The 23,610-nt window shown below is 42.4% G+C and overlaps 1 protein-coding gene across 1 annotated transcript in view; it reads right to left on the bottom strand.

Moving 5' to 3' along the window:
• Positions 1–3,886: 3,886 nt before the first annotated feature.
• Positions 3,887–23,610, bottom strand: part of alk (ALK receptor tyrosine kinase) — a 288,715-nt gene continuing 268,991 nt past the window's right edge. Inside the window, exons 17-21 of the mRNA XM_033025471.1 lie at positions 22,154–22,246; positions 12,785–12,886; positions 11,009–11,143; positions 8,747–8,837; positions 3,887–5,748 (exon numbers count right to left, since the gene is read on the bottom strand). Coding sequence (XP_032881362.1) covers positions 4,930–5,748; positions 8,747–8,837; positions 11,009–11,143; positions 12,785–12,886; positions 22,154–22,246 — 1,240 coding nt within the window. The 3' untranslated portion in view covers positions 3,887–4,929. The remainder of the gene's footprint in view (positions 5,749–8,746; positions 8,838–11,008; positions 11,144–12,784; positions 12,887–22,153; positions 22,247–23,610) is intronic.

Genomic DNA, 23,610 nt, shown 5'->3' with positions numbered 1-23,610 from the left:
ATAGATATTCACATTTTATGGACCATCAAAACTTCTCAAAGTGCTGAACACAATCAATTATTTTGGGGTGAAGTAAACGTAGGCAAATGTTTCTTTATAATCGGAAATGATACTTAAATAAGTAATAATCAATATTCAGGAACACACACTCACTAAACTTCTCCCCATCCCCTAAAATACCTACCTTTCAAATTAAACAAGAGGAAGGAATGGTAAAGAAGTGAGATAAGATTTAACAATCATAACCAGAATTGGGAAACATTATTCTGGAAAGGATTAAAACAAAGTGTATAATATGATGAAGATACTGGCTTATTTCTTGTGAAAAGTCAATAAGGAATATGGTGGAATTTTCAAGTTGATTCATGAAGAAGGTACTGGCTCGGTGGATTTTGCTGCTTCTTTTGTTTCCCTACTAACTTCATGAACTCCAGAAACAGCAGCTTTGAGTTGAAACTCAAGGAAGGCCAGGGAAGGGTACCTCCCGTTACTACCCTCAGCCCAGCAATGGAAAGTGACAAGCATGCACGTTGGAGCCTGGAGATTTGCAAGTTTGGTGGGTGACCTGAATGCGGGGAGGAATGAGTGTTGTGCGGCTGGGGCACAATGTGGGCGTCAGACAGAAGGTGAATGGCACAAGGTGTCTCCTGTGGAGGACTGATAAAGGAGAGAATCTCTGCTACATTGCTGATCCTACTCTAGACTTTAACTTACTTTAGACTTTAGAGATACAGCACAGAAACAGGCCTTTTGGCCCATCGGGTTCGTGCCAACCCGCAATTACCCTGAATGCTAGTATTATCCTACACAATGAGGACAATTTTTTTACAAATTTACCGAAGCCAATAAAACCTACAAACCTGTACGTCTTTGGAGTGTGGAAGGAAACCGGAGCTCCCTGAGAAAACCCATGCGGTCACAGGTAGAACGTACAAACACCGTAAAGACAGCTCCTGTAGTCAGGATCAAACCCGGGTCTCTGGTGCTGTAAGGCAGCAACTCTACCGCTATGCCCCCGTGTCGCCCTCATGCCTTATTAATATTCCTATTAATCAGTAATCTGAAACATTTACAAGCAAATGATGTGCAGGAGTTTCTGCTAACGCTGCACTGAATGCATAGAAAAAAATAGATGGAAATTTTACCCCACAATACTTTAAAACATAGATTCATCAAAAGTAGAGTGCTACCTAGCACAAAGCTTGGATTGCACCAAGACATTTCTGGACAAGTACTTCAAAGTGGCATGTTATATTCTCCATTGCATTTTACAAATTCTTTACCCAAATCGAACCCAAATGAGGCATGAGGGAATTTTACCTAAATCCCGGGTACTCAGAATTGGACCCGCTGTAAGGTGGCAGATTTACTGCCACGACACTGTGCTGCCCATACTCGCTCAAAAGGAAATTTGAAAATAAATTAGAATTAATTTGATCAGAGGTAGAGTTGCTGCCTTACAGCGCCAGAGACTCGGGTTCAATCCTGACTAGGGGTGCTGGTGTTATGTACATTCTCCCTGTGACTCCCGATGGGTTTTATCCTGGTGCTCCGGTTTCCTCCCACATTCCAAAGACATGCATATTTCTAGGTTAAGTTGCTTCTGTAAAATTGTAAATTGCCCCTCGTGTGCAGGATAGTGCTGGTGTATGGGGTGATTGCTGGTCGGTGCAAACTTAGTGGGCCGAAGGACCTGTTTCCACACTGTATCTTTAAAGTCTAAAATCTTAAGGAGATGGGAGTTCGCTTTTCAACCTCCTACCAACCCTCATTCAAGATGTATCTTTTATGTAAATTCAATATTTTCTAGACAAATTTCGTATCACTTCTGTCCTGAATGGCCAATTTATTATTTTCAGACTATAGCTACCAGTTCTAGAAGCCCAGCCTAGGAAAAACATTGTCCCAACAGTAATCCTGTCAAACTCTAGTGAAATGTTTTAGATTTAAATGAGATCATCTCTCATTCTAAATTGAAGAAGGTAGGCACAATTTACTTATTCTCTCCTCATAATGCAAACACACCATGCCAGGAATCAGGGAAGATGAACCTTTCATGATGAACCTTAGTTGCATACCCTCCATTGTAGAGGGGTCTGGAGAACAGAACTGGAAAATAATCTCTTAGAAACTACATTCTCAAAAATATACGTTGGAATGCTCTGGGTGATTTCCTTGCCTCCAAGGCATGGTAATGTAGGACATCCATCTTCAAGATCTAAGTGAACCGAAATGGAGTCGGCACTATTTAAGAGGCAAGGGATTTTCAATAAAGAAATGTAGAGTTATTCAATAAAGATAATGATAAAGTTATTCAATAAAGTTGGGGATTGATAGATTCTTGATTCTGAAGGGAGCCAGCGGTTATGGGGAGAAGGCAGGAGAATGGGGGGGGGGGGGGGGGAATTAGATCAGCCATTGTTGAATGGCAGTATAGACCTGACGGGCCAAATGGCCTAATCCTTATCCTAGAACTTATGAACATGATATAGTTTGAATATCTAAATCACTAACAACTATAAGGTGCCTATGCAACACAAATTGTAGAGTTAAAACAATTAAAAAGTACATGAATGTGGAAAGAGGAGAATAGGGCAGAGTCACACTTCCACATACTAATAATATAAATATTATTATCTGGTCAAATCCAAGGCTGTGAGCTTGCTGAAACAACACATCAATTTTTAACAAGATTCCATTTTGTGTACCATAGATTTTGATCGGAGAATTCATAACAATTTTTATCAGAAGTTACATTCTATTTAAATGAAGTGCACGTCCAAATTAGTTTACTAGCAAAAAATAAAATAGCAACTACTTATGCTTAACATTGCAAATATATAAGATAATTCTGAGATACTGAGCAGGTCAGACTGCATCTGTGGGGAGAGAAGAAGTCAATGTTTCATGTGAATGATCTTTCACCCGTGTATGGTCATCAAACCTGAAACACTAACTCTGACTGATCTGCTGAATATTTCCAGCAATTTTGATTTATTTTAGTTTATAACAAATATCCATTAACATCAGTGCTTCATGAAACATTGCTGTTTGCTGGAGAATTTGAAAGGAATTGTAAATATTTTAAATGCAGCAATTGTGATTGAGAAATAAATTTGGATTAGAGGTAAATAGATATCAAATATGATCTGAAGTAGGCACCTGGATAACAGTGGTTTTTGCTTGTTTGTACGAGTGGGAATAAAAACTTGTTTGTCTTTTCATTCCAGCCTTAAGATAATAGTGTCATAGAGTCTTATAGCATGGGAACAGCCTAACCTGCCCTCACTGGCCAACATATCCCATCTACACTAGACCCACTTGCCAGCTTTTGGCCCATATCCCTCTGAACCTGTCCTGTCCATGTTCCTGACTAAATGATTCTTAAACATTGCGATAGTACTTGCCTCAACCACCTCCTCCAGCAGTTCGTTTCATACACCCACTACCATTTGCGTGAAAAAGTTATCCCTCAGTATCCTAATGAATCTTTCCCCTCTCACCTTGAACCTACATCCTCTGGTTCTCGACTTTCCCTACTCTGGGTAAATGACTCTAGTGATGAGCAAAAGGTGCAGAATATAGGCCAGTATCTCAACAGACTAAATACAGGACTAGTGCAGTATGTGTAGGGAGGAACTGCAAAAACTGGCTTAAACTGAAGACAGACACAAAAGGCTGGAGTATCTCTGTGGGTCAGCAGCATCTCTGGACAAAAGGAATAGGTGACGTTTCGGGTCAAGACCCTTCTTCTGAAGAAGGGTCTCGACCCAAAACGTCACCTATTCCTTTTCTTCAGAGTTGCTGCCTGACCCACAGAGTTACTCCAGCCTTTTGTGTCTGTCTACAGGACCAGTATCTTGGTATCCCCAACTTCTTGGTCTTGTGAGAATCCGAGCCATCATTCATCCCTTTCGGTCCGTTGTATGGTGGAAAGTTGCAGCCTCCATGTACTGGAAATTGCTCCAATCCTAATATCACAGATAGCCTGTATTCGCAGTCTGATGATTTGTTGTAGCTTGGTTCTAGATATTATCTTGGTGGAACTATCTTGGTGGTCTGAATCAGAAAAAAAGGCATAAACCCCTGAAGATAAAATCAATTTTTATTTTTAACTTACATGCACTTGCTTACAAAGTGGGCTGTGGTGTATTGCTTACACCTGGGGAGAAGGTACACCCTCCCTGGACAAATACTTATCACGGTATGTTGCAGCATCCTGGGTCTAGTGGGCATCTGGATTCCAACTCTTGTGTAGTGTGAGGGTGCCTGTCATTTGTGGAGGTGATACCCTGACACTACACTGAGTGCGTTAAATCACACATGTTGCACAAAGACCGTTTCATGTTGGTTTTGGTCTATTGTAAAAGTGGCTACCCTTCGAAATTGGTGTTAAGTACTTTGAGACGTTGAGATTGTGAAAGGTATGAATGCAAACAATTTCTTCATTTTGAGATCACAATGCCCCTCATAGACTTAAATTCCGATCTGCCCCTTCCTTTGATGTTGTGGTTCCTACCTTTTTGCAGAGGAATTAAACCCAACAAAATTAGTGACAAATTCTGTCTTTCGGATTTAGCTTGATTTGGAACCTTTACTAAAAAAAAACATTATAAATTAACTCACTGGGTACTGAAATGGCTTACTTACAATGATGGCCCAAATTTGCCAGTATGTATGCTTGATACTTTCAAATACATTGGCTGTATTGGATACTTTCCAATGCATTAGTGGTATTGGGGATAGACAGACAGTTGGACATAGATAGACAGTTGTATTGGAGCATACTTTGCATTCAGTTATGTCTCGCATTATATTTTGGACTTAAAACAAGAACCTGTGCTAGTCCTGTGAGCCAAATGGTACTTGCAACTGCTTTTATTAGGTCTGACACTTGCCGAAATAAAACCATCTTTACGTTTACCTCCATTACAGTATAGTAACATTTACATCCTCTGCTAGAGAGAGTCCCGAGTCCCATGTGGGTATATTGGCAACAGGATGTACACGTGGGTCCTGCTGGATGGGTAAGCCCTTGCTAACATGTGAGTTGTAATCTTCCTTACAAGAAGCACAAGCAGATGTCGACTCAGAAGACAGTCCTTGGTGATGGTGGTTCTGCTGCTGTTGGAAGGCGTAACTCACATTCCCACACGGGAACTGGTGCAGCCGGAACAGAGGCACATCCAACGTGTTGGCCACGAGGGAAGAAGGTTCTAGAACAACCGCGGAGGCCTGCAGCCTGGGCGCTGGGATGGGAGCAGAGGGAACGCTGCTGCTGCTGGCCCGGAAGCCAGAGTCCTCTCTGTCGGGCGGTCGGTTGTCAGTCAACGTGCTGCAGTTGATTTGCACAACAGGTTTTTCCGTGAACCAAGACCCATAAGTGGGGTTCCAGAGGTTGGTTGGATTTTTCCGGGAGCCCCTACCTTGCTGTAGTGTGGAGGAGCTGTTCATTTGTGAGTATATCTTGTTGACATGAGGCCCCCCCTCTGCTGGACCTCCAGCAGGAACAGCGGCCGTGTCGTTGGGAACGAGTCTCATTCGATGCTCACCAAGGCAGAGGCTGGTGGGACGCTGGGGTGACGGGGAAGGGTCAGTGGAAATGTGCTCATTCTCCGTCCCTTGGGCAGGAGAAACCAACAGTGGTGCCAATCCATCAGGGTCATCTGGCCGCATGGGAACATTCCCTTCTTCTTCTGCAGGAGGTCCGTATTCCACCGGCAGCAAAGTGTTAATGACATCTGGATCCTAGGGAGATTGCAACAATGAATTCTTAACCACGGAATCACAGAACACTTAACAAATAATACATTTTATTTATGGGCGCCTTTCAAGAGTCTCAAGGACAAAAGAACATCAGTGAACTGCTGATGAAGTCAGGAACAGGGTACTGATTGTGGATGATCATCCATGTATGGTCACAGTGAATGCCGGTGCTGTCTCGAAGGGCCGAGTGGCCTACTCCTGCACCTATTGTCTATTGTCATCATAATGATGCCTGGATTTTGGAATATTCGCTACAAAGAGAGTTTACTCTGGAACACCAGAGGTTGAGGAGAGACATGATAGAAGTAGATAGAATTATGAGAGGCAATAATAGGATAGACAGATAGAACATTTTTTGTAGGATGCAAATATCAAACATTAGAGGGCATAGCTTTAAGATGAGAGGGGTAAAGTTTAAAGGAGATGTGCTGGGCAAGGTTTTTAACAGAGAGTGGTGAGTGCCTGGAATGCGCTGTCAGAGCTGGTGGTGGAGGCAGATTGGATAGTGGCGTTTAAGAAGCCTTTGGATAGACACATGGGTATGCAGGGAATGGAGGGATCTGAATTATGTAGAGGCAGGTACATAATGGTCTTGGCATCATGCTCGGCACAGACATTGTGGGCTGAAGGGCCTATTCCTGTGTTGTATTGTTCTATGTTCCATTTCAACTTGAAATGTTAACTCTATTTTTCTGCTCCCAAATGCAGATTTTCCTGCTTAGTATTTATAACATTTTCTACATTAATTTAGATTAGGGAAGTAGAACTACCAGATCATTGTGATGAGAGGGGAAATATTCAATAAGAACTTGAGGGGAAACAAAGGATGGTGAGTATATGGAATGAGATGCCAGAGAACGCAGTGGCACAGTGGTGCAGCGGTAGAATTACTGCCTTACACTGACAGAGACCAAGGTTTGATCCGGACTATGTGTGCTGTCTGAACGGAGTTTGTGCATTCTCCCCGCGCCCTGCGTGTATTTTCTCCATTCGCTCCAGTGTCCTCACATACTCCAAAGATGTACAAATTTGTAGGTTAATTGGCTTGGTAAAATTGTAAATTGTCCCTAGTGTATGTAGGATAGTGTTCGTGTGCGGGGATCGCTGGTCGGCACGGACTCGGTGGGTCGAAGGGTCTGTTTCCGCGCTGCATCTCCAAACTAAATTAAACTATCGCACTATTTAAAGGACATTTGTACAGGCACATGGATAAGATGGGTTTAGAAGGTTTAGAAGGATATGGGCCAAATGCAGGTAGGTGGGACTAGAGGCACAGGGTATCTTGGTTGGCGTGGGCAAGTTGGGCCGAAGGGCCTGTTTCCATGCTGTGTGACTCTATGATTCTATGTCTGCAGTGAACCCAAGGGTGCAGGAGTGCAGATACCCATGGGGAGCAATCCCAGTGTGAAGAACCATCTTCTGGGAAGGAATTGAGTAAAAAAATATTTTAAATAATTTGTATAACTCTGAAAAACAAAAATTAGCCAGATGCCAAATAATCTACTGCCTAACAAGTTATCTTTGCCACTCACAACTAGCATCACCACAGTGTTCATTTAACTGAAGATCACCATATCTTGGTATTACACTCTCTCACCAGGTGGGCCTTGGTTACCAGCCATCTGCAAGTGCTGAGCCATAGAAATCCGCACACAATATTCTAGCTACCCCTCAACAAACTGAATTGTTAACGACACAGAGGGAAAATATTTGGTTCAGGCAGCATTTCCGGAGAATATCGGTAGGTTCAGATTGTAACCCTTCTTCAGACGGATTGGAGTAGCGGGGAGAAAGCGGGCGCAGTACACAACACTAACCTCCATTGTGAATTATAGACTATCTTTGATTGCACTAAGGACTTTTTTGCACTAGTCATGGAACATACAGCATGGAAACAGGGGCTTTGGCCCAACTTGCCCACACAGACCAACATGCCCCATCTACACCGGTTCCACCTGCCTGCATTTGGCCTATTATCACTCTAAACTTGTCCTATCCATGTACCTGCCGGAATATTTCTTAAACATTGCGATAGTCCCAGCCTCAACTACATTCTCCGCAGCCCGTTCCATACCCACCACCTTTTGTGTAAAATAATTACCCCAGAGGTTCTTATTAAATCTTCCCCCCCCCTCACCTTCAACCCATATCCTCTGGTTCTCAATATTGGGGTTATTACGCATTGATGTTGTCTTTTTTATACATGAACTATGTGTCTTGTGTTTACAGGCTTGTTGTGCTGCAGCAGGTAAGAGTTTTATTGTTCCATCGTTGATACAAAAGACAACTAAATACTCTTGATTTGACTATGGTGTTCTATTTCTGTTTCCTGCAGGCATCTTTAGTTGGGCACTTTTGAAAGTTATGATTAAGCCTCGCCAACAGTCTGTCAGTCCCTTCCTTCTTTGTTGTTTTTTTAGTATGTGTTAAATGTATGTTTTAGTGTTCTTTTGTTTGTTTTGTGTGGGGGGTCGGGGAAACTTCTTTAATCTCTTACCACGACGGAGATGTGACTTTTTTCCGTATCGTATCTCCATCCGCACTGCGGCCTAACTGAGGAGTTGGCGGTGTTTGTTGGAGACCGACTTCGGGAGCTCCAACCGCGGGAGCTTCGACTGCCCCGGCGTGGGAGCTTCGACCGCCCAACAGCGAATGGTTTGACCCAAACAAACCGCGGAAGAATAAAGGGGAAGAAGATTGGACTTTATTGCCTTCCATCACAGTAAGGAACGTGGGGAATCATCTGTGGTGGATGTTTATGTTACCTTTTATGTAGTTGTGTGTCTTGTTGCTTTTTTTTAGCATGTCTGTATGGTAATACGAGTTTCACTGTACCTTAATTGGTACATGTGACAATAAACTGACGTTTGAACCCTTTGAACATTTAATAGGATTCATAACATTATCCTATTCCACTCAAGGATCAAACTGACATTTGCAGGGCTAGATCAATGTAGTTTTGCCTTGAGATTATAATTACCTGTGTACAGTAATCTATTCTTTCCAATATGGTTGCAAAATTGGGTCTGTCTTCTGGCTGATGCTGCCAGCACTGAGTCATTATTCGGTACCTGAAATAATCAAAATTAAATTAGGAAGAATAGTTTTCCAGGTTTCTAGTATTTACTTCCAGTTTTAGGATACGATAAGATAGAACTTTACAATTAAATGTATTTATTTTTTTACATTCCCTGTTAATTTCTTTCAACCTTGGTAATACTATATCATTGTAAACCTGGCGTTTTCACTAAGTTACTCAACGAGCTGGTCATCTGGAAAATCATCATCTTCCGATGCACCAAGCTAAACAGCATGTGGCACCATTGAGCCCTTTGAGTAGTAATTTGTGCCTTTACGGTGACAATATGATTGTGGCTGGGTAGTGCTTATTTAATGGCATTTACCATTGGCCTCTACAGGAAGCAATAACGGATGTCTAGGTATATATTTGTGCACAGCTGCAATTTCAACTTGCAATAAACCTTCAGAGTTATTGCAGAAGATACTTGAAGCCTTGTTATCCTTCAAGACATGGGAAGAAGTGACAGCCCTACATTAAACAGACATCAACGTGGCTCCTGATATAGTCAAGGCTGGAGGTCAATATTTTGGGTACTTCAAATCTTGATCTGTGGGCAGAAACAACGCTACACATTGACATGTTAAATTATCCATTTTGTTCTCAAACCATTCCCAACATCACTGACACAGGAACAAAAAACATAAAACAGCTTGCAAATTCCCTTTAATTACAGGGGCAAAGTTAAAGTAAAATTTGGTGTGATCTGTCAGCTCTGTGATCAGGACCATGGATTACTAGAGGCTAAAGACTCTAATTATTTTCCCATTCTCAAATGACAATTCAAATTATTCGAAGTGGCTACTAAGAAAGTAATTACCGGTACATTTTTTTCAGGTGTATGTAGATTCTGGATTATTTCAGAGCTAAATACATCTTCCAGCAAGACAAACTTGCATGTGTATCCCTGTTGACTTAACATTTTCTCAATATACTAATACTTAGTTCAATTCCTTTATTGTACTATATATATAAACAGAACATCCACACTTTAGACTAGAACACTACAACTGTTTTTAATTTCTTTTAGTACCTGAGATTAGGTGATGAAAACCAATTTATGTTTAAAATTCAATCCTCTATAGCACAGCGCGGGGCAGCCTATGTATAGCTCTGACTACATGAAACCTTTCCAACATACATAGAAGATTGTATATAAGATTATACAGGATACATTCAGTAATGCTGCATCTCACAGTAGATAAGTCAAATATGAGATACATCATTACTGAACGTATCCCCTATAAATAGGATCATCTTAATCCCTTCTCCAATTGGAAGACATGCTCATAAGTCATAAGAGCAGAATTAGATCATTTGGCCAATCGTCCTCTCCTATCTACCTTTCCCTCTCAACCCCATTCTCCTGCCTTCACCCGACAATGCCTGACACCCATACTAATCAAGAACCTATCAATCTCCACCTTAAAAATATTGATTGACTTAGCCTCCAGTCTTCTGTGGCAATGAATTCCACAGACTCACTAACCTCTGACTAAAGAAATTCCTCCTCTTCTCTTTTTAAAGGTCCATCCTTTTAGTCTGAGACTATGGTCTCTGATTCTAGACTCCTCCACTAGTGGAAACATCCTCTCCACATCCACTCTATCCAGGCCCTTCACTATTTTGTAAGTTTCAATGAGTCCCCCTCATCTTTCACAACTCCTAGTTAACGTCAATTTTAGAAGTGAAAGGTCATCTAACTTGTTCGATTCACCTCTACCCTATCGCCCCATTGAGTATATTGTGCTTTGTGCAATGCGCTTCAACGCTGAGAACTATATTCTGCACTCTATATCTTCCCCTTTGCTCTACCTATTGTTCTTGAGTTTGAACTGATTGTATCTATGTATGGTATATCTGATCTGTTTCGATAGCATGCAATACAAAGCTTTTCACTGTACCTCGGCACAAGTGACAATAATAAACCTAAACCTCGGATAGACTAGAGAAAGTGAGATTTTTCTACATGGTAAGGAAATAACCTAAACCTAACCAGTGATCTCTGCGCACAAACCTGCAAGTAGCTTCACCTGCGTGATGACGATAAAATAAAATTATACCAGAGATTGCAAATTGAGGGTTTGCACACATGAAGGTTTAATTTGTCCGGCAAATACTTCTGGGGAGAGATGCAGAGCAGTTTGAGAATAATGTACGTACACTGGGCCAGGACAGTTCTTCGGGGGGTCCATTCGGCCACCATTAGTGACAAACTCCAGCACCTCTTGGTTACTCTTGCTGGGATATGGCATGTACCCGAGTGAAAAGATTTCCCACAGTAACACTCCGAAGGACCTGCAACAAAACAACAATGCTCAGTCTTCCAAAGTCCTGCGGTGCAAAGGCACTGCGGGAGATTCATGCAGTCACATGGAGAACATGCAAACTCTGTGCAGACAGCACTTGAAGTCAGGATTCAACCTGGGTCACTGGAGATGCGAGGTGCTTTTGTGTTGAGAGAAATGAGACACTGCTGTTAAGCAGGTAGATTCAATGTAGTGAATGCGTAAGCAAGAGCAAAGGAAAGATATATGTTTACAAGTCATCAAGTAATGAAACCAGTTAATTGGCTATATTTACGAGGGAGTTAGATGTGGCCCTTGTGGCTAAAGGGATCAGGGGTATGGAGAGAAGGCAGGTACAGGATACTGAGTTGGATGATCAGCCATGATCATATTGAATGGCGGTGCAGGCTCGAAGGGCCGAATGGCCTACTCCTGCACCTGTTTTCTATGTTTCTATGATTCCTGGAGTTCATTTGTTACACACAATGTGAGGCTTTAATTTTAGGAATTATTTTACATGCTACAATTCAAACACATGCTATGTTATTGAATTTCTAGGCATGATAACTAAAAAGCAGTGAAATGATGGTCCTCTGGCTCACCGAGTCCACGTGGACCAGCGATCACCCTGTACACTACCACTATCCTACACACTCAGGAGGATTTACCATCTTTACTAAAGCCAATTAGTTTTCATCAAATATCACAGGAGAGACTTCAGCTGCCTGAGGAAAATTAAATGCATGCTGACTGTCAGTTATGTTCATCTCCATTCCTGTCTTTTTTAAAGCATGCTGATTTTTTTAAAGGTGAATTTTGGTACTCGTCAATATGACAACTGTCAGTGCTGAGGAATGAGCCTTCCACTATCACTATTTAGCAAATCCATATGGCAATTAAAGCTGAACTATATTTAACCTAATTTCAGAAGAGTCCCTTTTCTCTCTCTCAAAAGCACCAGTGGGATTTTTATTTCACTTCCGGAACAGTTTCCATGCTTCCAACAGTTTTATTTTACTCCCAGTTTCCTCCAGGTGCCAAAGACGTGTGGGTTTGTATGTTTGTGTGCAGGGAGTGGATGCAAAAGTGTGGTAACATACAACTAATGTGGAAACAAGGAACTGCTGATTAATACACAAAGGGACAATGGGTGCAAGAATGTCACCGTGCATCACGTAAGTGATAAGAAACAACCATTGAACCATTTACTTCATGATCACCATTGGCAACAATGACATTCCTTTTAAGTAAATGTTGCAGAGGCATCTGATGAAATCTGAACCAAAATAAAGAACAGTGCTCAATCCAAATAGACTTTCAATTTCTACAATCCATAAGAGATTTATTTCTCCTTTGGAGTCTGTTGCTTTGCATTTCTATCAGCTTAAAAATGTTTCAACATTTAAGAAACATTTAGACAGGTACTTGGACAGGATAGGTTTATAGGAATATGGCCAAACGCAGGCAGGTTTGACTAGTGTAGATGGGACATGTTGAGCCGGTTGGGCTAGTGTGGGTGTTGGGCCGAAGGGCCTGTTTCCACGCTCTATGACTATGATTCTAGATATAAACGCAAGGCGTGTAGTTTCAGTGGTTATCCACTTATTTTCACATTTAGGAAAGACACATGTATGTATTGGAACATACATACCAGGTGTCGGTTTTTGAGGTAAATATTCCTTCCAAGAAAGCTTCTGGTGGCATCCACTTCACTGGGAGCATGGCACGTCCTCCCTTCCTGTAATAACTAGCCCTGCAGGGTGAAACAACAAGCACCAGTCAATCCCACAGTCATTGAGTCAACAGTCAGTAGTGAAGAGTGTTTTATTGTCATATGTCCTGAAACAGAACAATGACATTCTTACTTGCAGCAACACAACAGATATGTAAACATAGAAACATAGAAAATAGGTGCAGGAGTAGGCCATTCGGCCCTTCGAGCCTGCACAGCCATTCAATATGATTATGGCTGATCATCCAACTCAGTATCCTGTACCTGCCTTCTCTCCATACCCCCTGATCCCTTTAGCCACAAGGGCCACATCTAACTCCCTCTTAAATATAGCCAATGAACTGGCCTCAACTACCTTCTGTGGCAGAGAATTCCAGAGATTCACCACTCTATGTGTGAAAAATGTTTTCCTCATCTCGGTCCTAAAAGATTTCCCCCTTATCCTTAAACTGTGACCCCTTGTTCTGGACTTCCCCAACATCGGGAACAATCTTCCTGCATCTATCTTGTCCAACCCCTTAAGAATTTTGTAAGTTTCTATAAGATCCCCCCTCAATCTTCTAAATTCTAGCGAGTACAAACCGAGTCTTTCTTCATATGAAAGTCCTGACATCCCAGGAATCAGTCTGGTGAACCTTCTCTGTACTCCCTCTATGGCAAGAATGTATTTCCTCAGATTAGGAGACCATAGTACTCTGTAAACACCATAATATAAAAGAGTTCTGTAAATACAGTATATACTGATGGTTGTAGGGAAAAAGCTTATCTTGAACCTGAAAGTTACAGTTTTCAGGATCCTATACCTTCTTCCCGAAGGCAGGTGTGAAACGAGCATGGCCAGGGTGGTGTGGGTCTTTGAGTGCATGGTCAGAGTGGCGTGGAACTGATGCTGGCTGCCTTTTTGAGACAGTGACTCCTGTAGATCCCTTTGATGGTGGGGAGGTCAGTACCCATGATGGACTGGGCAGTTCACCACTTTATTCAATCTTCTTCATTCCTGGACATTTGAGGGTGAACTATGCCATGATGAAACCAGGGCAATGTACTGAGTTTTGCTGAGCCTTGGCCTGCCTTGTCGGACTGTTGCTATGTCCGCAAGATCGATCGATCGTACGATCCGTGCACCCATGTGGTCTGGAGGGGCAATTCGACCTCGGTTAATGCAGTGCAGGTCTTGTTCATCAACACCCCTGGCAAGCTTCGACAGGAGGCAAAGTTACAAATTGCCCTACAGCACCAGAGGCTCGGGTGCGATCCCGGCTACGGGTGCTGTCTGTACGGAATTTGTACATTCTCCTTGTGACCGTGTGGGTTTTCCTCTGCACCTTCGGTTTCCTCCCACACGCCAAGAACATACAGGTTTGTAGGTTAATTTGCTTTGGTAAGTTGTAAAATTGTCCCCAGTTTATGTAGGTTAATGTAAGGGGTGATGACTGGTCGGTGCGGACTTGGTGGGCTGAGGGGCTTGCTTCCACGCTGTATATCTAAACTTTGAAGTATAAAGAATGCAGCAAGGAGTCTCCTGTAAAATATATCACAGAGAACTGTGTCAATCATGACACAGATCAATAAGACAGAGTGCTGGAGTAATGGGTCAGGCAGCATCTCTGGAGAACATGAATATGAACATTATGGGTCGAGACCCCTCTTCAAACTGAGATCTTATTGACTTTGACCAATGTGGTTGAAAATCCCACTGGAGCCAAATTTGAACAGCTGTCGGCAGCATTTGGTTAAAGTGGATGCCAGGGGTAGTATCAGGGCACATGGATTTCTCATAGCTCTCAATCCTTCCTCATTAGAAAAAAGGCATGCGCAAAATCAGTTAATATCACGATAATGCAAATTCATTTGAATACTGTGCAAATGTGTTCTATACTATATTGAATGATGTAGCTCTTAAGTGGATGAATATTTAAATCTTTACTTTTGGCCAACTGAAAGAATATTGAAAGAGGCATTACTGCCTTGCATTACATTGCTACATCTCTGCTGAATAACATTGCCCGGAAAATACAGTTCTTTTCTCACACAGAAAGAAAGTAATTTTGATAAACATTTCTTCCTTTAATACAACATCAGAGCAGTCACTTAACTGGTTTTGCTATTTCTCTCTGGCGTGAGATTAGCGTTCTTAACTCAGTTATTTTGGAAGGTTTTATACCTTTGCTAGATACAAAAATCCCATTAGCATCTTTGCACCTGCATCCCACAGCATCATCTCGAAGGCTCTGCATTCAAGATGCTTGCTCCTGATTTTGAAATGTGTTATTGAAGAATTCTTCTGTGTATTAGTTATGACAAAACTGCAAACAATTCTCCTCAAATAAATGTGAGCTTTGGATGTGAGAGAGCAAATTTATTTTGCATCAACTCAAAAAATCACCTGTCAATTAAGCGAAACCATTTAGTGATAGGAAATGATTTACGCAATCATTTATCCAAAATTCAGCAGGTTTGGGGCAAAGTGGGGAACAGTGGATGTTTTTTGCTTCACTTATTGACATTAACAAAGCACTGGGCCATAATCTAAATTGAGAAAATGTTCACGATACACCGGTAAACGGGGAAAGATGTTTTCTGACTGATGCACAACAGAAGCAATTTCCATGTGCTCTGGGTCACTTTTTCTCTCATTTTTGGATTGGTTTAAAGTATCACTGCTATACATCAGTGCCTTCTGGCCAACTAGGATCAACACAGGGTTGTGTATTTGGCGACTTATCCATTAGCGATCTTCTGGTGCCTATCCGTTTTTGAATTGAAAATGACACTGGGGAGGTAAGGATTGAAAATAATCAAGAAGATTATTCAAGAGCAGAATGTACTGGTTGAGGAAGTAGGCTAGGAAATACTGAATGGAATTCAGTGCTGACATAAAATAGTGAAATTAGAAAAGAAACGTAACCACTGGATTAGAGGGTATTAGATTCACATATACATTCACATCCAGTTCCGTGCACACGGCAGCCAGCCAACAGTTGATCGTCTTTTCTATTTTTTAACGTATTTAATTAATGTATCTTGTGTTTTATGATTGTGGCAGACCAATTTCTCTCCTGGGATAAATAAAGTTCTATCGTAGAAGAAATGGGAGGAAATCGCTTTCAAAACATGGGGGGGGGGGGAGGGGACACAATGAGGTCTGACTTCTAGTACAGGGGTCGGCAACCTACGGCCCAGATCTGGCCTGTGACCCGAAATCAACAGCCCGCAGGCGGGTTTTTTTCAATACGTTTTCGCGACCTGGGAACTGCAGGCAGCTGACCTGGGCACTACAGCCGGACCTGCCAGCTGACCTGGGCACTACAGCCAGTCCCGGGGAAGGTGAGCCAACCTGGGCGCGCAGGCGACCTGGGAACTGCAGGTCCTTTGGCCCACCGTGTCCGTGCCGACCAGCAATCACCCTGTACACTAGCACCATCCGACACACTAGGGACAATTTACATTTTACTGAAGCATTTAACCTACAAACCTGCACATCTATGGAGTGTGCGGCAGGCGAGCCGACCTGGGCACTACAGCCAATCCCAGGGCAGGCGAACTATCCAGGGCGCTATAGCCATTCCCGGGCGGTTTTGCTGCAACTTGTTTCACAAAACATGGGGGGGGGGGTGTTGTCCCCCACTTCTCAAAACATGTGGGGGGGAGGGGGGGGGGGGGGGACAGGTTCCCCCCCATCCCCCCCCCCCAGCATCGTGTCCTATTGTATCGTATATAAGGAGAGGTTGGACAAACGTGGATCATTTTCTCTTGAACTGCGGAGGTTTGGGGATAGACCTGATAGAATTACCGGTATATAAAAATTATGAGGGGCAGAGATACGGTAGGCAGTCAGAACCTTTCTTTCCCAGAGTAGAAATGTGAAAGACTAGAGAGTATAGCATTAAGGTGATGTGGAGAAAGTTCAAATAAGATGTGAGTAGCAAGTATTTTACACAGAAAGTGGTGGCTGCCAGGTTTGGTGGTGATGGCAGATTTGATAGTGGCATTTAAGAGGTTTTTAGATAGGCACATGGATATGCAGGGAATGGAAGGATATGGATCACATGCAGGCAGAGGAGATTAGTTCAACTTGGCATCAGGCATTGTGGGCTGTTCTGTGTTCTGTGTTCTATGGGCTGTATCAAGCTCCACTGGTTTACACTGGAGATGAGATGCTGTCCATCCAACTCACCAGAATCCACAACTGCTCCTCATTGTACTGAGCTGAAGGTCTGGATATGCAGCACGCATTACGCCACACATTGGGAGCAGCCAGGGCTGTCTTAACAGCAGTATAGGCCCTCGGGCAAAGCCGTGCACTGGGGCCCCTACACTTCCAGTTTCTTTATGCCGAATCAAATATGTCGTCATGCACTTGCGATGTTCTTCTCCGTTTTCATGTTCGACAATAACATTCTACAATACATAGATTAGCATGGGGGCCCTATGCTTGTGGGTCCCCGGGCAACTGCCCAGCGTGCCCACGTGCCCTGGGAGCAGCCTAGTTTATTGGAATAGAAAGGAAGTGAAGCACAACTTTTCAAATAAATAATATTGCTTCTAATTTAGAAGCAAAGAACTGCAGATGCTGGTTAGTACACAAAAGTACTCAAAGTGCTGGAATAACTCAGTGGGTCAGGCAGCATTCCTGAACAACATGGATAGGTGACGTTTCAGGTTGAGGGATCCCTCAGGCCGAGGTTTAAGGTGAAGGGGGAAAAGATTTATTGGGAACCTGAGGGGTAATTTTTTTACACAAAGGGTGATGGGTGTATAGAAAGAACTGCAGGGTGAGGTAGTTGAGGCAGATACTATTGCAACGTTTAAGAGACATTTAGACAGGCACATGGATAGGGTGGGTTTAGAAGTTTATGGGCCAAAAACAAGCAGGTGGGATTAGTGTAGATGGGGCTTGTTGGTCGGTGTGGGCAAGTTGGACTGAGGGCTGTCTCACTCTTTGCCTCTATGACACTGAGTTATTCCAGAACTTTGTGTCCTTTTGTTTTGAATTCAGATACGTGGACTATGGTTTTAAATTGATTCATCATGCCTTAATATTTTCTATTTTAAAAATTGTTGATTTTTTTTGTCAGCTGTTTTGAAATGTCTCTGCCGATTTAGAGGGGAGGACCTACTGACAGGATGAGCTGACAGCACCTGGATTGTGCATTGGGTCTTACCCTCTGCCTCTTGTGGTCTCATTATCATGTATAGAAGCCTTCGTACCAGCGAGGCTGGCAGAATGTCAGGAGCCGCACTGCTGCAAAAGAAAATCACCACCACAGGCAACATCGGCACAGACTGGGTCCCGTGTGATGAATTTATAAACTTCCTACCTGCTATTGATTTCTTGAAAAGCAGTTGGATTGAAAATGTTGTGAAATACATCTTTTATCATATGGTAGAGCAGGACATATTCAGGAAAAAGAGCATTGAAAGGGTTTTGATCCTAAACGTCACCTATTCCTTTTCTCCAGAGATGCTGCCTGAGCTCCTGAGTTCCTCCAACATTTTATGTCTTTCTTCAGCATGAAGCAGCATCTGCAGTTCCCCCCTACACATTGAAATCAGATTGTCGGGATTGATGTACCAAGAATTGAATTTTAATCATAATGTGGGATTAGCAATTTATAACATTTATTAGCTGATCCCTGACTGAACTAGTTTAAGTTTAGGCTCGAGATACAGCGTTGAAACGTGCCCTTCAGCCCACCAAGTTTGTGCCGACCAACGATCTCCCATACACCAAAACTATCCTACACACTAAGGACAATTTACCAAAGTCAATTAACCTACAAATCCATAGACTGTGGTACGAAACCGGAGCATCTGGTGAAAACCCATGCGATCATGAGGAGAACGTACAAACTCCATACAGACAGCACTCGTAGTGAGGATCGAACCTGGGTCTCTGGCACTGTAAGTCAGCTCTACTGCTGCGCCACCATATTATACTGGTGTGTGTAGTTCTGGGCTATATTGCAGCAAGGATATTATGGCACTGAGAAAGATTATCAATCTTATATAGTTATTAGAATGGTTAAAACACGAGACATAAATGGGAATTTTAACTTGTTTACATTTGGGAAGATAATACTTAAAGATTAACCTTTTAAGATATTATGTTTAGGTTTATTATTGTTACTTGTACTGACATGGATAGAAAATTGGTTGGCAGACAGGAAACAAAGAGTAGGGATTAACGGGTCCCTTTCAGAATGGCAGGCAGTAACTGGTGGGGTACTGCAAGGCTCGGTGCTGGGACCGCAGCTATTTACAATATACATCAATGATTTAGATGAAGGGATTACAAGTAACATTAGCAAATTTGCAGATGACACAAAGCTGGGTGGCAGTGTGAACTGTGAGGAGGATGCTATGAGGATGCAGGGTGACTTGGACATGTTGGGTGAGTGGGCGGATGCATGGCAGATGCAGTTTGATGTGGATAAATGTGAGGTTATCCACTTTGGTGGCAAAAACAGGAAGGCAGATTATTATCTGAATGGTTTCAGGTTTGGAAAAGGAGAAGTACAAAGAGATCTGGGAGTCCTTGTTCATCACTCACTGAAAGTAAGCATGCAGGTACAGCAGGTAGTGAAGAAAGCTAATGGCATGTTGGCCTTCATAACAAGAGGAGTTGAGTATAGGAGCAAAGAGGTCCTTCTGCAGTTGCACAGGGACCTAGTGAGACCACACCTGGAATATTGTATGCAGTTTTGGTCTCCCAATTTGAGGAAGGACATTTTTGCTATTGAGGGAGTTCAGCGTAGGTTCACAAGGTTAATTCCCGGGATGGCGGGACTGTCATATTTTGATAAAATGGAGCGGCTGGACAAGTATACTCATATACTTGTATATGAGAGGGGATCTTATTGAAACATATATGATTATTAAGGGTTTGGACACGCTAGAGGCAGGAAACATGCTCCCGATGTTGGGGGAGTCCAGAACCAGGGGCCACAGTTTAAGAATAAGTGGTAGACCATTTAGAACAGAGACGAGGAAATACTTTTTCACACTGCCTCAAAAGGCAGTGGAGGCCAATTCTCTGGATGCTTTCAAGAGAGAGTAAGATAGAGATAGCGGAGTCAGGGGATATGGTGAGAAGGCAGGAACGGGGTACTGAATGTGGGTGATCAGCCATGATCACAGTGAATGGCGGTGCTGGCTCGAAGGGCCGAATGGCCTACTGTATTGCCTATTGTATTGTACTGAGGTACAGTGAAAAGCTTTGATTTGCATGGTGTGCAATCAGATCAGAAACTGCAGGTAAATACAATCAAGTCACATGATACATACAGTACCATGTTTACATATTCTGTTGTGCTGCTGCAAGTAAGAATTTCATTGTTCTGTCTGCGACATATGACAATAAAACACTCTTGACTCTTGAGATAGATTTAAGGGGACGATATACAGTGCAGAATAAGTTCTCTGGCATGTTGTAGTGTATTAGTTCCATTGACAACGCATCCTCCAGCACATTGTGTTTGCTGATGTTTAGTTTAGTTTATCGTTATGTTTACCAAGATACAGTGAAAAGCTTTTTTGTTGCGTGCTGTCCAGTTGGCGGAAAATCTTAGCCCTGAATAGCTGACCAAAATATGGATTTGTGCACTTTCGAAGTGCAATTACAACCCATATTGTAATGTATCAGATACAGGGCAGAGATATCATGGAGACTGTGAATATGTGTTAAAGCATGGTAATGCATTAGTTCCAGACACAAAGTTCAATGTCTGCAATTGGATAGAAGTGAATCGGATAATACCCTAGCTTATGGAAGGACCGTTCAGAAGCCTGTTTAAAAAGGGGAAGAAGCTGTTCCTGAGTCTACTGGAAGAACCGTTCATATTGTAACACTTTTGTCACATTTATATAGTCGTCGTTTCCTTTTGCACATGATAATATTGATCGGCATGTTATGCTGTAATTAATTTCTCCTGCTAGTGGCAGTATTGCAGTGCCTGATGTCTGTGTCTGTGAGATTCTCCATTTGAACTTTCCTGCAAACATCTATTTGGCTTTATTTTTCATATTATCATATTTGGCCACTTTTAATTATGCTAATATCAGATAACAAGTACAGTTTTAAATTAGTCATTTTCCACTCATGATCCAATTATCTCTGACATCTGAAACTGCTTTAGCTGACGTTATGTTTTTTCTTGACTGTGTATGATATTGTTAATCCTGGTCAAATTGGAGAGGCTAGGACCCTAAATTTGAGTAAAGGCTTCTAGGCTGCAAAGCCATTTGGTCAATTTAAATGTGCTTTCTGTAGAAATGGGACAAGCTGCAGAGTGGTGCCAGTTTGTCTGGAGCCTAGATCAGAGCTGCAAGAAGAGAATGGGAACATCTGCAGACCCTGACAATTAGGTGCAAAATGCATAGAATGGATTGGATTAATGCAAACCGGACATAAACATTGTAAATAATGTTGCAAAGCTTTACTTTGCTGAATGTTGATTAGATTAAGTATTGAGCCTTGTCTGATTTTCTTGCATATCAGGGCAAATGTTGCGATGTTCGTTTCCTCTGAGAAACACTGTTTGAATACAATGTATTAGCCACTGTATTATTGGGTTAGGGAAATGTCTGTCATGTATGGGGTTAATCGATATCTGTAATTGGATTGTAAAGAGAACACCCCAATGTGGTTCGGCCCCTCGAGGTCCGGGAACCTATAAAAGTCCGCTACCACGAGGTCCTGTGTCGATCTTCTGGGAGAGCGTTTAGGACTGCGTGACCTTCTGGAGTGTCTCTGTTTGAGCGATGCCAAGAGGGCTTGATCAGGCAGATACGAGGATCGAACCCGCGGTGGTTAGGTACAGTAGTGGAAACTGTAATTGTGTTTTGTCAAAATAAAGTTTAGATGCGCAAGTGCTTGACTCAGTGATTTTTGACTGAAACTAGACTGGGGGGAAGCTTAGAACGAGCAATTTACAATATCACACGAAAAAAGCTGCATGTCACCAACGTTTCAATGCGACTGCTTTTCAAAAATCAGGGCGATAGCTGGAACCTTATCACATAGCTTTACTTCGTTTTGTTTAAAAAGCAGCACAATTGTTAATAAGCTAATATTACCGATACACAGATGTGCAAAACTTTCCTTGCTGGTACAATAAGCAAAAGCAGATTGGACATTCATAAATAGCATTTATTTTCACAATAAAATAAGCATACAAATATATTTGGAAGAGTGGTCAACCATTGTGCCTCATGTGAGCTTTGTTTTGCCAATCCATTATCGATCTCAAGAGCACTGAACGTAAAATAATAATTCTCCTCAATTACCTGTATATGTCACGAGCCATTCCAAAATCTCCAATCTTAGCCACTCTTCCTGAATCCTTGAATGTAAGCAGGCAATTTCTTGCAGCGATGTCCCTGCCAATGAATAAAACACAGAAAGGTAAATTTCTACTCTGATTTTATTTTTCCTCAGTTCTTTATCTCTTTTCTCAAAGGAATTAATTTATTTTAGAGGAGGTTTCCAGCAGCCATCTGGTATACCCCTCATTCTTCACGGAGTAAGTTAATCGGTCATACAGTTTGCAGAAGCTTCAGAGACTTCAGTCATCCTGCCTCGCCTGGCATCTGGTAAATGCACTCTATAGGGATCGCATGATGCTAATTCAATGCAGGGATCCTGCCTTTCATTTCTCTCCTCCTTTAGGCTCTGGAAATATCAATGGGCACAAATGTTAGCTTACTTTAGATTTTATAACATGGGAAAGATCAGAAATTATTCATGAGACTGCAGACACAAGGAACTGCAGATGTCGGTTTACCAAAAACGACGCAAATGCTGGAGTTTATAGAAAGTTTATAAGAGAGTTGTCAAGCTGGGACGGGTGCTGAGAAGATTTACAAGGATGTTGTCATTTTTCTCGACAGCTTGAGCTATAGGGAGCAGCAGAATAGGCTGGAACTCTATTCCTTGGAGTGCAGGCAGATGAGGGGTGATCTTATAGAGATGTATAAAATCATGAGAGGAATACATTGGGTAGATACACAGAGTTTCTTGCCCAGAGTAGGAGACTCGAGAACTAGAGGACATAGGTTTAAGGTGAGGGGGGCAAGATTTAATAGGAAACGTTTTCATACAAAGGGCAGTGAGTGAATGGAACGAGCTGCCAGAGGTGGTAGTTGAGACAATGTTAAATAAACAGGTTTGGAGAGATATGGGCCAAATGCAGGCAGGTGGGACTAGTGTAGATGGGACATGTTGGTTGGTGTGGGCAAGTTGGGCTGAAGTGCCTGTTTCCACTCTATATGATTCTATAACTCAGCGGGTCAGGCAGAAACTCTGGAGAACATGGAGAGACGACGTTTCAGGTCAGGGACCCTTCTTCAGACTGTTTTCCAGATGCTAATTGGTGACACAGAAGCGCCAGAGTCCCAGGTCTGTTCCTCACTAAGGATACTGTCTGTGTGGAGTTTGTACGTTCTTCCTGTGACTGCGTGGGTTTTCTCTGAGTCCTCCGGTCTCTTCCCACACTCCAAAGACATATAGGTTTGTAGGTTTATTGGCTTCAGTAAAATTGCAAATTGTCCTTAGTGTATGGATACATACAGGAACTGATTGTGGACTTTGGAAGGAGTAGGAGGGGGACCCACAGCCCCATTTATATCAACGGGTCGATGGTTGAAAGGGTCAAGAGCTTCAAATTCCTGGGCGTGCACATCTCTGAAGATCTTTCCTGGTCCGAGAACACTAATGCAATCATCAAAAAAGCACATCAGCGCCT

This window comes from Amblyraja radiata, chromosome 8, assembly GCF_010909765.2.
Source record: "Amblyraja radiata isolate CabotCenter1 chromosome 8, sAmbRad1.1.pri, whole genome shotgun sequence".
Lineage (NCBI taxonomy): Eukaryota > Metazoa > Chordata > Chondrichthyes > Rajiformes > Rajidae > Amblyraja > Amblyraja radiata.
The sequence above is the reverse complement of the archived record's forward strand: the minus strand, read 5'-3'. Positions and strand labels throughout refer to the sequence as shown.